The sequence below is a fragment of the Lepidochelys kempii genome, chromosome 6 (genome assembly GCF_965140265.1).
Source record: "Lepidochelys kempii isolate rLepKem1 chromosome 6, rLepKem1.hap2, whole genome shotgun sequence".
In the NCBI taxonomy this organism is placed as follows: Eukaryota; Metazoa; Chordata; order Testudines; family Cheloniidae; genus Lepidochelys; species Lepidochelys kempii.
The window spans coordinates 19957249-19971261 of record NC_133261.1 but is presented as its reverse complement, the minus strand read 5'-3'; the positions used below and the strand labels follow the sequence as shown (position 1 = coordinate 19971261).

General features: G+C 54.5%; 1 protein-coding gene across 1 annotated transcript; it reads left to right on the top strand.

Annotated features, from left to right (window-relative positions):
* The first annotated feature begins 8540 nt into the window (after positions 1-8540).
* LOC140912513 (dispanin subfamily A member 2b-like) lies at positions 8541-13654 on the top strand. Its single transcript, XM_073347006.1, has 2 exons — positions 8541-8811; positions 13471-13654. The coding sequence occupies exons 1-2, from the start codon at positions 8614-8616 to the stop codon at positions 13609-13611; spliced, it is 339 nt and encodes a 112-aa protein (XP_073203107.1). The 5' UTR covers positions 8541-8613; the 3' UTR covers positions 13612-13654.
* The last annotated feature ends 359 nt before the right edge of the window (positions 13655-14013 follow it).

Below are 14013 nucleotides of genomic sequence, written 5' to 3'. Positions count from 1 at the left end.
CAGTTCCTCCCAGAACTGAAAGGTTCTGGTCCCCAAACTCTCCATCCCAGGGTCAACAATCCATTTTTAATCTGGTAGCACCTGGCTCTTGGGAACACCAGTGCTCCTATTAATGCTGATCTTGGGAGCAGCATGGATGTGGGTGTTAGGGGGCTTATTCCTTCACCCACTCACTTCCCTGGTCCTTCTCGCATGAACAGAGAGCAACAATACCCAAAGTCCAAAGGTGCAAACAATTCGATGTTTATTGGGGTGAACTTCCAGCAAGCATGATTCCAGTTTCCTTCCTTAGTATCCTCCTTCCCAGCTCTGACACCACAGAGCCTTACACCTGTGTCCCTGTTCCCATTCCTGCCCTTAGCCAAACATGATTCCAAGTTCCCCACTCCCATTCCCTGTTCCCATTTCCCCCCCCACTCCCACTTCCTGATTGACTGCAGACTATATAGTAAAACCTGAGTTCTGCTTAGTTATACCTTAACCAATCATTTTCCTGAAATTTAACTAACCGATCCTAACATATTGTATCCGATGAAGTGAGCTGTAGTCACGAAAGCTTATGCTCAAATAAATTGGTTAGTCTCTAAGGTGCCACAAGTACTCCTTTTCTTTTTGCAAATACAGACTAACACCGCTGTTACTCTGAAACCTGTCATATTGTAACATGATTATGTAACCAATTATATCCCACCACCTTAATGAGTTTACACCCAGCAAAATTTATTATACAGCAGACAGGAACAATCACAGAACCAGATAGAGATTATACAGACAAACAATAGCAAAGTGGGAACTATAATGACAAAACAATACAGAAGTGAGGATTTCACATCCCAGCTGTTGATAAGTGAGTTCTTGCCAGACAGGATGCTATCAAACTAAGTTTCCTTTTACGTTTTCTAGGCATTTTCCTTTCTCTGGAGGTGATAGGCACTATCAGGAGAGGACTGTATTCCTGACAGCCCAGTAGCACCTTATTTCAATGTGACTAGTTTGGAATGTGAGGAGGTGACCGGTCACTTCCCAGCTTATGGCTGCCTCTGTTGCTTAGCCAAAGGCCTTAGCCTAAGAACAGGGCCTCAGACTGTCACAGTAAGAGAAGGCCCTTACACTGGCAGACAGTGATTTGATTCTTTCTTTTATACCTCTATAACTAGCTTAGTGAGAAGAATACACCTAAATTCTCAGAGTATAGGCCTTTACAGACAGAGCTGAATATCTGTATCCTAACAGTGGGGAACGTGGAAGAGGAGACCAACAGAGTCCTGCAGGGGACTTAGTGCATAAGCCCTGCTTGGTACCAGCCCCACAGCTTTCCTCCTGGAGACCTTAAACTCCAGAGGAGCAATCTGGTGTGTTGTGAAATCCCAGGGGTCCCTGGTCTGTGGTGAAATCCCACGAGACACAGAGCCAAATACCAGAGGTAGAACCCCACTGATACACAGGAACATACAGACCTTAGAAAATCCTGAGGTCCCCAACAGAAGTTTTACACTGGGGATTGTGGGAGGCTCTTTGTCCTTTCCCAGGGGAGCCGAAGGACAGCACTTTTGCCTTGTGAAAGAGGGATCCTCGTGATGCTGGTGGGAGATTCTGGGAGTCTGCTTTAGGTGAGAATAACTGCTTGAGACAAGGATTCAGCCTGTTAAGTTTAGACTCTAGGAGGCATGTTATACTTCTGTTTTACATATAACCATTCTGTCTCCATTGCCCTTACTCACTACCCACTTGAACCGCTGATCTTTAATAAATCTGGTCTTATTTTCACTCCCCACATATTTCAGTGCTGTGGTATTAAGCGGAGGAGATCCTGAGTTGAAATAATTCAGGCTGGTGTGTACTGACCCCTGGGGGATGGCAACTCTCATAATTCTGTGTGTGTGCAGTGAAGGGCCTGGGCACTGCAGGGAGCACTGTGCAGATTCAGGGGTTGGTGTGTGCCTATCAGTAGAGTGCACACAGAGAGCGAGGTCTGCAGCGGCCTGGCCGTTCATACTTGTGTTGACAAAGGCTGATAGTGTCTAGGAGCTGATGCACAGACAAGATTTCCTCATGCTAAGGACAGGTGGTGGTGAGGTGCCTCGCAACTAGGGTGACCATATTTCTCAACGGAAAAACGGGACACCACATGGAGCTAGCCTTCGGCCCCCTCCCCATGCAGGGCTCAGCTGAGCCCTGTCCCCCCTCCCAATGTGGGGCTGGGGGTCGCTGCTTGTCCAAGCCCTGCATCGGCACTTGTGCCCCCCCTCCGCCCGAGCACGTTCATCTGCACTTGACTTTCTTGACAAAAATGGGCATTTGATCAGTTGGCAAGAGCAAACAGGACAAATACCCACTTTTGCTAAAAACCTCAGGATTGCTGGAGTAGGGCTTAGAAAAGGGACTTGTCCTGGCCAAAATAGGACATATGGTCACCCCACTCACAACCCTGGGTATCCCTGGGGGGGCATCACAGTCCCAATCCCTCTCCTTTACCCTCTGACTTCTCTCTCCTTCTTGTAGATCCATAGGACTCAGCCCCTTCACTCTAATAATTTAGATGGAACATAGGGTCCCAAAGGTGTGAACACGGCCCCACTTGTGTCTTAACACAAGGTTTGTAGTTTGGCATATAGAGACCACAGTTGGCTTGGCACCATGGCAGCACAATTAAACATTCTTTTAACGCTTTATTGACAATGCAGCAGAAGGAGGACAAACAGTTAAAATGTAAGGCTTTCATCTTAACATCCCTTGTTCCCTTTAGCAGGAGAGAGTCTTTAGGACCCCGACCCTCTGCTCAGCCCTCGTCTGACATTTGCTTAGAACAGTGGGAATAGCTGTCCTGTGTGGGGGAAAAGCGAGAGTTAGCTGAGATGGGCTGGAGTTGGATCCTGTTTGCCTCAAGACAAAACAAGAGCCATGCAAGGGGAAAGAGAAGAATAGCAGAGAGAGAAAATGCAGCTGCTGTTGTTTTTTTCACTTGCAACCTCACTGCTGGAAAAACACAGCACGTGGTCTCAGCAGCCACTCTGAGACTTGGCAAACTTGTACCTTATCCGGCTGTTCAGGGCACTGCATTTAGTAGCCTCTGTCTGGTCCCAGCAGTGTTGTGAACAGGCAGGCCTGGCAAACGAAGTCAGGCTTCCATTAGACAGAAGGAAAACGGAGAGGGATTGGCAAGAGAAGACATAAGGTAGGGAAGGAAAAGGACACATGGGAGGAAGGAGGAAAGACAAAGTCTCACACCCAGGTGGGGGATGGGATTTAGCCAAAGCCCGTGCAGGTGATGGTGTCAGCTGGGTCCCTTCTCTGTGTCCTGCTCTGGTCAGAACGTCTCAGAATGAGGATGAGAATGGAACAAGGGTGTCAGGCTGGGTCCCAGGAAATGGTGGGGGTGGCAGCCATCTGGATGAACCCTGCACCTTCCCCTTTGTTCAATCAGTGAGTGTGCTTGCCTCACCTCTACTCAATGCCCCCCTCCCTAGCCCCATTGGGAGGACCCTAACGGGGTGTGATTGGTGGGATCGCCCATCCCCTCGTTATTCTGCCCACCAGTTCGGTTGGATGTCTGACCTGCCAATATTGGGGCATTGATTTCCAGTTCCACACGCCTCTTGTTTACCAGGCGTGATCTTCGCACTCTCCTTGAATTACATCCCTTTGCCTTTTCCTTTGAACTAGTTCGGTCTGGCTGTCTCCCTCTGGCACCTTTTCCCACCAACATTTATTATTCTAGGCTCACTGTGACATTTAATGACCTTTAACTCACTTTTCACGGTGGCGCTCACAAGTGGGGTCAGTTTGTCTGCCCAATTATTACACTGGTGGTGACAAAAAGGAAACTCTCTGGAGTGTGTGAGCACCGCAGGAGCAGCTGTGGCTGACGGCAGCCGGCAGAGCTGTCAGATCAGTGGGTTGGTGTGCTGGAGGGTGAACTTGGGATGAGTGAGTGTAGAAGCCATGAGCATGGCTCAGAACTATGGCCCTCCCTTCCTCATGGATTTCATTAGGAAATATAAGGGGGAGGGGAGGAAGAACATTTGGAGTGACAAAGCTCTGCAGAGGGCGGGAAGCAGTGACCCAGCTGTGACGACACACTTCCTGTCAGCCAACGGTTTATGAAAAACTAAACAAATTCCTAGACCAAAATTTCCTTAAGATGGAGTTAAGGGTCAGAGCATGTTACACTTGGGAGCATGTCAACATCCTGGAAGAACAGTTCAGTTCTCAATGTGGAGAGCCAGGACATTCCGAGTTAAGGTTAAACTGAAAAAGATCGCCCAGTATTTGAATAGATGATTTGTGCAGCAGCTGTTCCCAGAAAGCTAAATTGGAATTTCCACCCCCCAGCCAAAGAGTGGGGAGGGGAGCTTGCATGCTGACTGGAATTTTTTGTCTGGCCCTCCTCTATAATGGGTCAAACCAAATCCCTAGATCCATCATCCTTCAGTTCTTGGGGGTTCTGAAATAAGAGCTGATTCTTGTTCCAAGCTCATGCCTGGCTCCAGCTAGATGAAAATTTTTATTAAAGCTAATGTTAAAAAAATTATATAATACATAGGTTGAGAAAAGAGTGTCTGTACATCTGGGTATAGTGCTTATATTATCCACAAATACAAAGTTTGTTTTTAAAGTCATAAGATACATATAGTGCATAATCAGCAATAACCAAAATTTAGGTGAATGAATTTAAGAATACAGTTTAGATATCTAGTATCCATGCATTTGGGTACATTACTGATGAAAAAAGTTATACAGAGAGTTGGTGGCGGAAAGCAAAATATATCAATGAGTGAAGGTTGTCCCTCAGTAATTGAGAATTTAGGATAGGTTGTCCATTTAGAGAAAAAAACAGTCCATCAGGAAAGTATTTGAGTTACTTTCCTGAGTGCGCTTCTCATTGGCACTCCAGTACTACCCTCCCTCGGGACTCAAGAGGGAGGGACCATTACATAGCCACAGATTTTCTTCTAAAAGTTGTTTGTGGCTGGCCTTGTTCTCTCCAACCAGATGAACATTAACTAAACTATGACATTCAGCTGTGGAGATCTTGGCTTGGGTAGGTTTTTCCATCCCAAGTCCTGCCCACACACTATTGTAATGATCAGAGGTGCGTTCCATTTCCACTTCACAGCCATGCCTTATCTGGCGGCTCAATACACTGGCCTAACAGTTCTGGATTCCACCCACCCCCATGTATTTTCATCCAGTTGCTTGGGAAGAATTTCGGGGTTTGTTTTCCGCAGAACTTGTAGCACATGTTCGAGGCACATTCTGATAACTTTTTTAAAGGTATCTGCTTTCTCTATATTTTCCATTGATCTGGAAATGTTTTTGCTGCACACCGTTAACCTGTGGAACATACTGCCACAAGAGCCCTGGGGCTCACTTCTGATTTACGTCCTATGTTCCTAGAGGTCATACTTCAGGGTTTCAGCTGGCCACTGGCAGTGATGAGGAAGGGATCCCCCACAGTGTATTCTGAGAGAGGTTTTTTTGTATCTTCTCCCTCTGAAGGGATGGCCACAGCTGGAGATGGGAAACTGAGCCGGTGGGCCAGGGCTTTCAGGTGGCAACGAGCATGCTCTCCCTCAGGTGTTTGGCTGGGTGTGTCTTGCTCACCTGCTCAGGGTCAAAATGATTGCCATATGTAGGGTTGGGAAGGAGTCTTCCCCCAGGTCAGATTGGCAGAGACCTTGGGGTTTTTTGAGCTTCCTCTACTGTGGGTGGGTGCAGGTCATACGCCAGATTATCTGGGTGTATCTCACTTATTGGATGCATCCGATGAAGTGAGCTGTAGCTCACAAAAGCTTATGCTCAAATAAATTGGTTAGTCTCTAAGGTGCCACAAGTACTCCTTTTCTTTTTGTCTCTTCTGTGTATCCTCTCCATAGGGCTGACATTTCCTAGGGGTGGGGGAGGCTGATAGAGGAGGGAGTAGAGCAGAAGGGATGCATGGAGGGGAGAGGCTGGGAAGAAAGGAGAGACAGGGAGTGTGGGGTCTCTAAAGGAGGTTGGGGTGGCAAATGGTGGTGAGGATGGGCTGCCAAAGAGCTGCCCCCTCCTACCAGCCTATCTGGTGGGGGGAGCAGAGGCAGATCTAGATGGTGAAGTAAAGAGGAAGATCCCTCCTGGGGGCAGAAGGGGTGTATAGGGCCTGGCTCTGTCCTGGGGGTGGCTCCCAGAATTTAGTTTCCTGACTCCGCCACTTGGGCTCCCCCAGCCCCTCCCTCCAGAACCTCCCAGGTCCCGCCACACTCAGGCCCCGCACCACCCAGCAATGGATTCTAAGCTGCAGGCCGTGAGTAGGCGTGGCTGCCCCCTACCCTGGCCCCAGGTGGGGCTTCCAGCCCCCGGACTTTGTGCTTTGGTCCATCTCTGCAACATCCTGCTGTGCCAGGAGATTGCTCTCCTGGGCTGTGTGAGCTGCCCTGCACTGATCTTCTCCAGCATGATGAGACACCCCCCCACCCAAATGCTCCGATCCCTCCAGTCCAGCTTGCACCAGATCCCCCATGTGCCAGGGCCCATTGCCGCATCCCGATCCCTGCCCCTTGCTTTCCACCGCATCACTCCCATCCCACCCGGTTTCCTCCACCCCTGGACATCTCTCGTGCCCCATCCCCCACCCTACATCCCCCAGCCCTCTGCAGTCTTTTGTTTCCTCTGCTCTACCTGCCAAGGCTCCACCTTGGGTTTCCCCACCCCCTGGAGCCTTCGCCTGGCCTCTGTCTGTCTATCCCAAGGCAGGACTCCATCTCCCTGCCAGGGGCTGGCTGAGCTGCCCCATACCCGGGGCTGTCCTTCACTGCCCCCTGCTGGCAGCTGTGTGGGGTTTGGGGTGAGGAGTTGGGAGATGGGGGCAGGAGTCCAGCTCGGGCTCTGCCAGGCTGGGATAAGCCCCAAGCGGGGATTTGGGCTTAGGGAGTGTGGGGGGGAAAGAAGGGGGTGCACTTAATTCAATAGCAGGGGGTGAGAATTAAATCACTCAGGGGCCTGTCAGATGGTGGGGTATTGAGGAAAGATGGGGAGCTCTGCCCTGGGGTAGCAGGTGCTGGGGGAGGCTAGCTCAGTCCTGAGGGAGGTGCTGGGGCAGAGGCAGGAGTGGGTGGCTCTGTGTGGGGGAGGGGTGCTGGGGCAGGAGAGGGTGACTCTCTGCAGGGGGAGGTTCTGGGGCAGGGATAGGAGGGGGTGCAGGGGGATCCTGGGGGACAGGGTGGTGGCTCTGTGTGGGGGAGGTGTTGGGGGGTAGGGTGGTCGGGCTGGGAGGCAGGGGGGTGGCTCTGTGTGTGGGGATTCTGGAGGGCAGGAGGGGGTGGCTCTGTGCAGGTGGGGGGGCTGGGAAGCAGGGGGTGGCTCTGTGTTTGGGGGTTCTGGGGGGGCGGCTCTGTGTGGGGAGGTTCTGAGGGGCAGGGTGGTGGCTCTGTTCGGGGCGGCTGGGAGGCAGGGGGGTGGCTCTGTGTGTAGGTGTTGCCGGCACAGCGTGCCTGAGGCAAGCAACAGCAGGGGTGCATTGCCCGGTGTGCGTTACCCAATAGTTACAACAGGGTGGAGAAGCAGGAAAGTTTATTTGGAATTTTAAAGAAAGATACAGGGAGAGAAATCTTAAATCCTGCACATCAGAGCAGGTCATTATACATACTTTTATATTTTTTAATGCTATTGCACTACACATTAGCCTGTTAAAGCTTTGCACAAATGCTCTGCCTTCCTTATATGGGTTACAACAATGTTTATTTCCTGCAACCTTCAATAAGCATTTCTAGCAACTTAAACAACCAGCACATTCTGTCTGGCCTTGTAACAATTTCCTCCTGTTATCTTTAACTTGGCATCAGCAAACCTTGCACTATAAGGCATTATCTGCGACTGCAACATTGTATTAAGAGCAAAAGAGCTTACTCAAACCAGCCAGGCCTGAGCTCCGTTAAGGGGGGTTGACAAGAAGCCCTTAGGCCTAGAGCAGGGACACTTCCTCGACCCTTATGGCCTTCCATCCCCTCGACTTAACTAGTGGCCATGCCCTGGGGTCCTCAACATAGGGGTTCAGGGTGGTGGCTCTGTTATGGTGGGGGGGGGGGGGCTGGGAGGCAGGGGGCCTCTGTATTTGGGGGTTCTGGGGGGTGGCTCTGTGCGGGGGGGCTGGGAGGCAGGGGGTGGCTCTGTGTGTAGGGGTTCTGGGGGCAGGGTGGTGGCTCTGTTAGGGTGGGGGGGCTCTGTGTTTGGGGGTTCTGGGGGCAGGGTGGTGGCTCTGTTAGGGTGGGGGGTCTGGGAGGCGGGGGGGCTCTGTGTTTGGGGGTTCTGGGGGCAGGGTGGTGGCTCTGTTAGGGTGGGGGGGCTAGGAGGCAGGGGGGCTCTGTGTTTGGGGGTTCTAGGGGGCGGCTCTGTGCGGGGAGGTTCTGAGGGGCAGGGGGGCGGCTCTGTTCGGGGGGGCTGGGAGTGGCTCTGTGCGGGGGGAGGTGTTGGGGGGCAGGAGGGGGTGGCTCTGTGCGGGGCGGGGGGTGTTCAGGGAGTTTGTGCTGGGGCGGGGGGCGGTTTCATTTTCGGAGTCACGTTTCCTGTCTCCGCCCGCCCCGCTCCAGAGTCGCCCGGTTCCAGCCGCGCTCGGAGCCGCACTCGCAGCGCCCGGCCATGGCGTGCAAGGAGCAGAGCGTGAGCATCGACCTGCAGCCCCGGGGCCTGCCTCCCCCCTACCCCGGCGCCCCGCCGGGCTTCCCCGCCGAGCAGCCCCGCGACTTCGTGCTCTGGTCCCTCTTCAACGTCCTGCTGTGCCAGAAGCTGGCCTGCCTGGGCTGCCTGGGCTTCCCCGCGCTCATCTTCTCCATCAAGGTGAGAGCCGGGCCGGACCCTCGGCGCCTCCCGCCCCGGATCCCCCGGCGCCCGGATCCGCCCCCCCCTAGTGCCCCCAGCGCCCGGATCCCTCCTCCCAGATCCCTCAGCGCCCGGATCCCTCCTCCCAGATCCCTCAGCACCCGGATCCCCCCCCAGTGCCCCCAGCGCCCGGATCCCCCTCTCCCAGTGCCCCCAGTGCCCGGATCCCTCCTCCCAGATCCCTCAGCGCCCGGATCCCCCTCTCCCAGTGCCCCCAGCGCCCGGATCCCCCTCTCCCAGTGCCCCCAGTGCCCGGATCCCTCCTCCCAGTGCCCCCAGTGCCCGGATCCCTCCTCCCAGTGCCCCCAGCGCCCGGATCCCCCTCTCCCAGTGCCCCCAGCGCCCGGATCCCTCCTCCCAGATCCCTCAGCGCCCGGATCCCTCCTCCCAGATCCCTCAGCACCCGGATCCCCCCCCAGTACCCCCAGCGCCCGGATCCCCCTCTCCCAGTGCCCCCAGCGCCCGGATCCCCCTCTCCCAGTGCCCCCAGTGCCCGGATCCCTCCTCCCAGATCCCTCAGCGCCCGGATCCCCCTCTCCCAGTGCCCCCAGCGCCCGGATCCCCCTCTCCCAGTGCCCCCAGTGCCCGGATCCCTCCTCCCAGATCCCTCAGCACCCGGATCCCTCCTCCCAGATCCCTCAGCACCCGGATCCCCCTCTCCCAGTGCCCCCAGCGCCCGGATCCCCCTCTCCCAGTGCCCCCAGCGCCCGGATCCCCCTCTCCCAGTGCCCCCAGTGCCCGGATCCCTCCTCCCAGATCCCTCAGCGCCCGGATCCCTCCTCCCAGATCCCTCAGCGCCCGGATCCCCCTCTCCCAGTGCCCCCAGCGCCCGGATCCCCCTCTCCCAGTGCCCCCAGTGCCCGGATCCCCCTCTCCCAGATCCCTCAGCGCCCGGATCCCCCTCTCCCAGTGCCCCCAGCGCCCGGATCCCCCTCTCCCAGTGCCCCCAGTGCCCGGATCCCTCCTCCCAGATCCCTCAGCGCCCGGATCCCCCTCTCCCAGTGCCCCCAGCGCCCGGATCCCCCTCTCCCAGTGCCCCCAGCGCCCGGATCCCCCTCTCCCAGTGCCCCCAGTGCCCGGATCCCTCCTCCCAGTGCCCCCAGCGCCCGGATCCCCCTCTCCCAGTGCCCCCAGTGCCCGGATCCCTCCTCCCAGATCCCTCAGCACCCGGATCCCCCCCCAGTGCCCCCAGCGCCCGGATCCCCCTCTCCCAGTGCCCCCAGTGCCCGGATCCCTCCTCCCAGTGCCCCCAGCGCCCGGATCCCCCTCTCCCAGTGCCCCCAGCGCCCGGATCCCTCCTCCCAGATCCCTCAGCACCCGGATCCCCCCCCAGTGCCCCCAGCGCCCGGATCCCCCTCTCCCAGTGCCCCCAGTGCCCGGATCCCTCCTCCCAGATCCCTCAGCACCCGGATCCCCCCCCAGTGCCCCCAGCGCCCGGATCCCCCTCTCCCAGTGCCCCCAGCGCCCGGATCCCCCTCTCCCAGTGCCCCCAGCGCCCGGATCCCTCCTCCCAGATCCCTCAGCACCCGGATCCCCCCCCAGTGCCCCCAGCGCCCGGATCCCTCCTCCCAGATCCCTCAGCACCCGGATCCCCCTCTCCCAGTGCCCCCAGCGCCCGGATCCCCCTCTCCCAGTGCCCCCAGCGCCCGGATCCCCCTCTCCCAGTGCCCCCAGTGCCCGGATCCCTCCTCCCAGATCCCTCAGCACCCGGATCCCCCCCCAGTGCCCCCAGCGCCCAGATCCCCTTTGCCCCCCAGCGCCCGGATCGCCCCCAGTGCCCCCATCTCTCCAGCCCGCCCGGACCCCCCGGTGCCCCCAGATCCCCTCAGGTCCCCCGATGCCCCCAGCGCCCGGTTTCCCCCCGGTGTCCCCAGTGCCCGGATCCCCCGGTGCCCCCAGTCCCCCGATCTCACCAGCCCGCCCGGATCCCCCGGTGCCCCTAGCGCCCGGATCCCCCTCGGATCACCTGGTGCCCCCAGCGGCCCGATCCCTCCAGCCCGCCCCGCCGGGAAGCCGGTATCCAGGGCTCACGCATCCCAGCTCTCCGACCCTCCCGCATCCCTTCCCGGAGCCCCCGGGTCTCTCCCGACTCCTGGCAGTTTATTTTCCCCTCCCCACAGCCCTGACTCTGGCTTTTCTTTCTCCGCTCAGCCCCCGCCCCCATCCCAAGGCAGGAATCCACCCTGCGGGGCCAGCTGGGCTGCCCCACACCCGGGGCTGTCCTGTGCTGCTCCTGCTATCAGCTGTCCTTGGGCCGGGCTGTGTGGGGGCGTTTAGGGTTAGGAGTTTGCAGCCCAGCCGGTTGGCTGTGAGCATCCTTAGAGGGTCAGGGAATGTCCTGGCATGTCTGGGGCACTTGCTCAGTGCTCCTTGCATTGCCTCTGGTGTGGGGGGTAGCAGGGGGAATGGTGCCCCACATCAGTGCTCCAAAGAGATGTGCTATTCTAGTGTGCAGACTGAGACCTGGCTGGGAATGATCCGTGGGACAGGGCAATAGGAACACCAAACCACTGTGCAAGAGATGCACTTCAGCTTCTCTGCAGGCTGGTTTGGATGCTCAACACTCTAGTAAGTGAGGGCTCAGCTTGGGATGTAGCCAGTCTGCCCTAGGAATTAACTGGCTCCATTTTCCACAATGAGAGACTCAACCCCCGCACGAGTGGGGAGTAAAGGGCTCCTTGCAGCTGGAGTATAGAATGACCCACAGAGGAACACATGGGTGTGCTGTGCCAGGGAGAGCGCATGCAAACCAAGCATGCCATAGAATGTGGACTGCTGTGTGTACAGCTGGGCCAGCTTTAGGAAATTGCAAACTACGTACTCCCAAAGTTTTAGAAACTGTGCATTTGTTTTTCCTTAATAGTGTCTGTTCAGGCTCTCTGAGGTCTGGTCCTCTGCAAGAACAACGAACACCTGAGGTGCACCAAGGAAAAAAAGAAATTCAATATTTATCATTGAGGAAACAGCATTATCATGCTCCCCTGTCTGTCTCTCCAGTTTTCTTTCTATACTGTCGTGACTTACACACAATATAACATTTACACTGTGTTTAGGGCATCCAGTGTATTTGTACAGGGCCTAGCACAATTGGTCCATGGTGCTGGCTCTAGAGGCTAGTTTATAATGACAATTAGTAACAGGATTTCCTGTCACAAGTGGGACTTTTTAGCAGGCTTAAGGATTCCCCACGCTAGGTTTTCAGTCAGCCTTTGTCAGGATAGCAAACCATTCACAGACATCAGAGGTGGGAAAGCACCCCTGTTAGGTCATTTTGTCCCTCTCCTCTGACAATGCCATGTTTTCCACCTCATACATATCTCACAGGGTAGCTTTACATATTCCAGGTGATATGGGCACACCTCCCATTAGGGAGTCATTTTTCTGATCTACTGCATCTTCCTTTGCTCAGTGGCACCCTGTTATTTCTAGTTGTACCCCACCTAGGGTGACCAGACAGCAAGTGTGAAAAATCGGGACGGGGGTGGGAGGTAATAGGAGTCTATATAAGTAAAAGACCCCAAAATCGGGACTGTCCCTATAAAATTGGGACATCTGCTCACCCTAACCCCACTGCACCGTGGGCACAGAGTGGTTGCTCTCACTGCTGGGGCTTCACGTCTTTGCAGAGGGTTATATATTTATATCAGTGGGAATGGGGGTCAATTTTATGCATTTGCCCAAGTGCCAGTTAGATTTTAATGCTGAAATCCAACAAACCAGATTCGTCTATTTGATGTGTTATAGTGAATGTGGGAATGCAATTCAGTTAGGATAACCCCTTTTTATCGAGTCCAGAAAGCATTAGCTTACTAATTTTAGGACTAAAGAGACAAGGTGGGTGAGATAATATCTTTTATTGGACCAACTTCTGTTGGTGAAAGAGACAAGCTTTCTAGCGACACAGAACTCAATTTTAGGAGCAGGTACTTTTGAGGGCAGCTTTTACCTTGGACATCCTCTCTCAAATCAGGGCACCTGGGGCTTTTAACTAATCAACAGTTTATTAATCCCCCCATGACCGCATAAGTATATAGTCAACAGATGTGGTTGCTCAAATGAAAATTGCCTGCTTAGTTTCATATTAACCATTCATGCTGTTAGGCTATAGCACCATCTTGTGGTCATGCTTTTGTTGCTTATTTAAACTTCCACCCCTCCCTTTGTTTCCTTATTAGATAAAGATGGCACTGTAAAACAGAACCATAGTGAATCGAGGTCTAGCGCAGATGGGTGGGACCAGCATGCAAACAAGCAACATTATACTAATGGTCATTATGCAAAGGAGCTGCATATTTACAAAAGGCCATGAACTGCGTGATATGGAATGCTCTGCACAAGCAGTGGTCTCTGAAATCCTGGCTATTTCGCAAAGCTGTCTCTTGTACTTTCTACACTCCTAGTGAAACCTCAATGAATAAACACCTGAACTAGCTCCCTTTGAACTCTGGCTTCTTCTCTTTCTGCTGCAGAAGTCAGGGAGTTCCCTATAGCTCAATAAGATGGTGCCTGGGCTGTGGGTGCTTTATCTTGGCACAGAAGGGGTTAAGCAGTATATAAAAACTCTCCCACCCTCTTGACTTGCTCTCATTTTCCCCATGCTCCTGTTTTCTTTTCCAGGCCCGAGATCGGAAAGTACTGGGGGACCTGGAAGGTGCTCGGAGCTATGGCACCACTGCCAAGGTGTTAAACATCATCGGGTCGCTGCTGGTAGTAGTTGCTATTGCTGTGGTTCTTTTAGTTTTCTTTTTGAGACCTTAGCAGCATCTGTTTAATGAAGTTCCTGGGACTGACACCAGCCAGGCATTCCGAGAAGGGATTGGAAGATAACCCAAATGGCGAGGAAACGACACGCTGCTGGCTATTCGTGCTGTGATGGAAATTCACAACTGGTCATGAGTTCAAAAATTGACTCATTAATAGCACCGTTGTAGCTTTGATGCTAGTTATGTGATCACCCTCATTTCAAATCTGCGCGGGCCCCCAGTCCTCTGCTCCGTGCACTGTGGCCATGGAATTGGCCACTACCTACTTGTTCCTTTTCCAGCCTGATCCAGCTGTTCACCTTTTTTGGATTTCTTGCACTGAAAATCATCCACATTCACTGCTGCTGTGACCCTCCTTCTCTGCAGCACCCGACACAGAGAGTATTAGATGATGAGG

What these genes read in the sequence shown, in the direction of transcription:
- LOC140912513 (XM_073347006.1), top strand. Translation starts at nt 8,614, where the DNA reads ATGGCGTGCAAGGAGCAGAGCGTGAGCATCGACCTGCAGCCCCGGGGC. An exon ending in CGCTCATCTTCTCCATCAAG is followed by an intron (nt 8,812 to 13,470) that starts GTGAGAGCCGGG and finishes TTTCTTTTCCAG; the next exon opens with GCCCGAGATCGGAAAGTACT.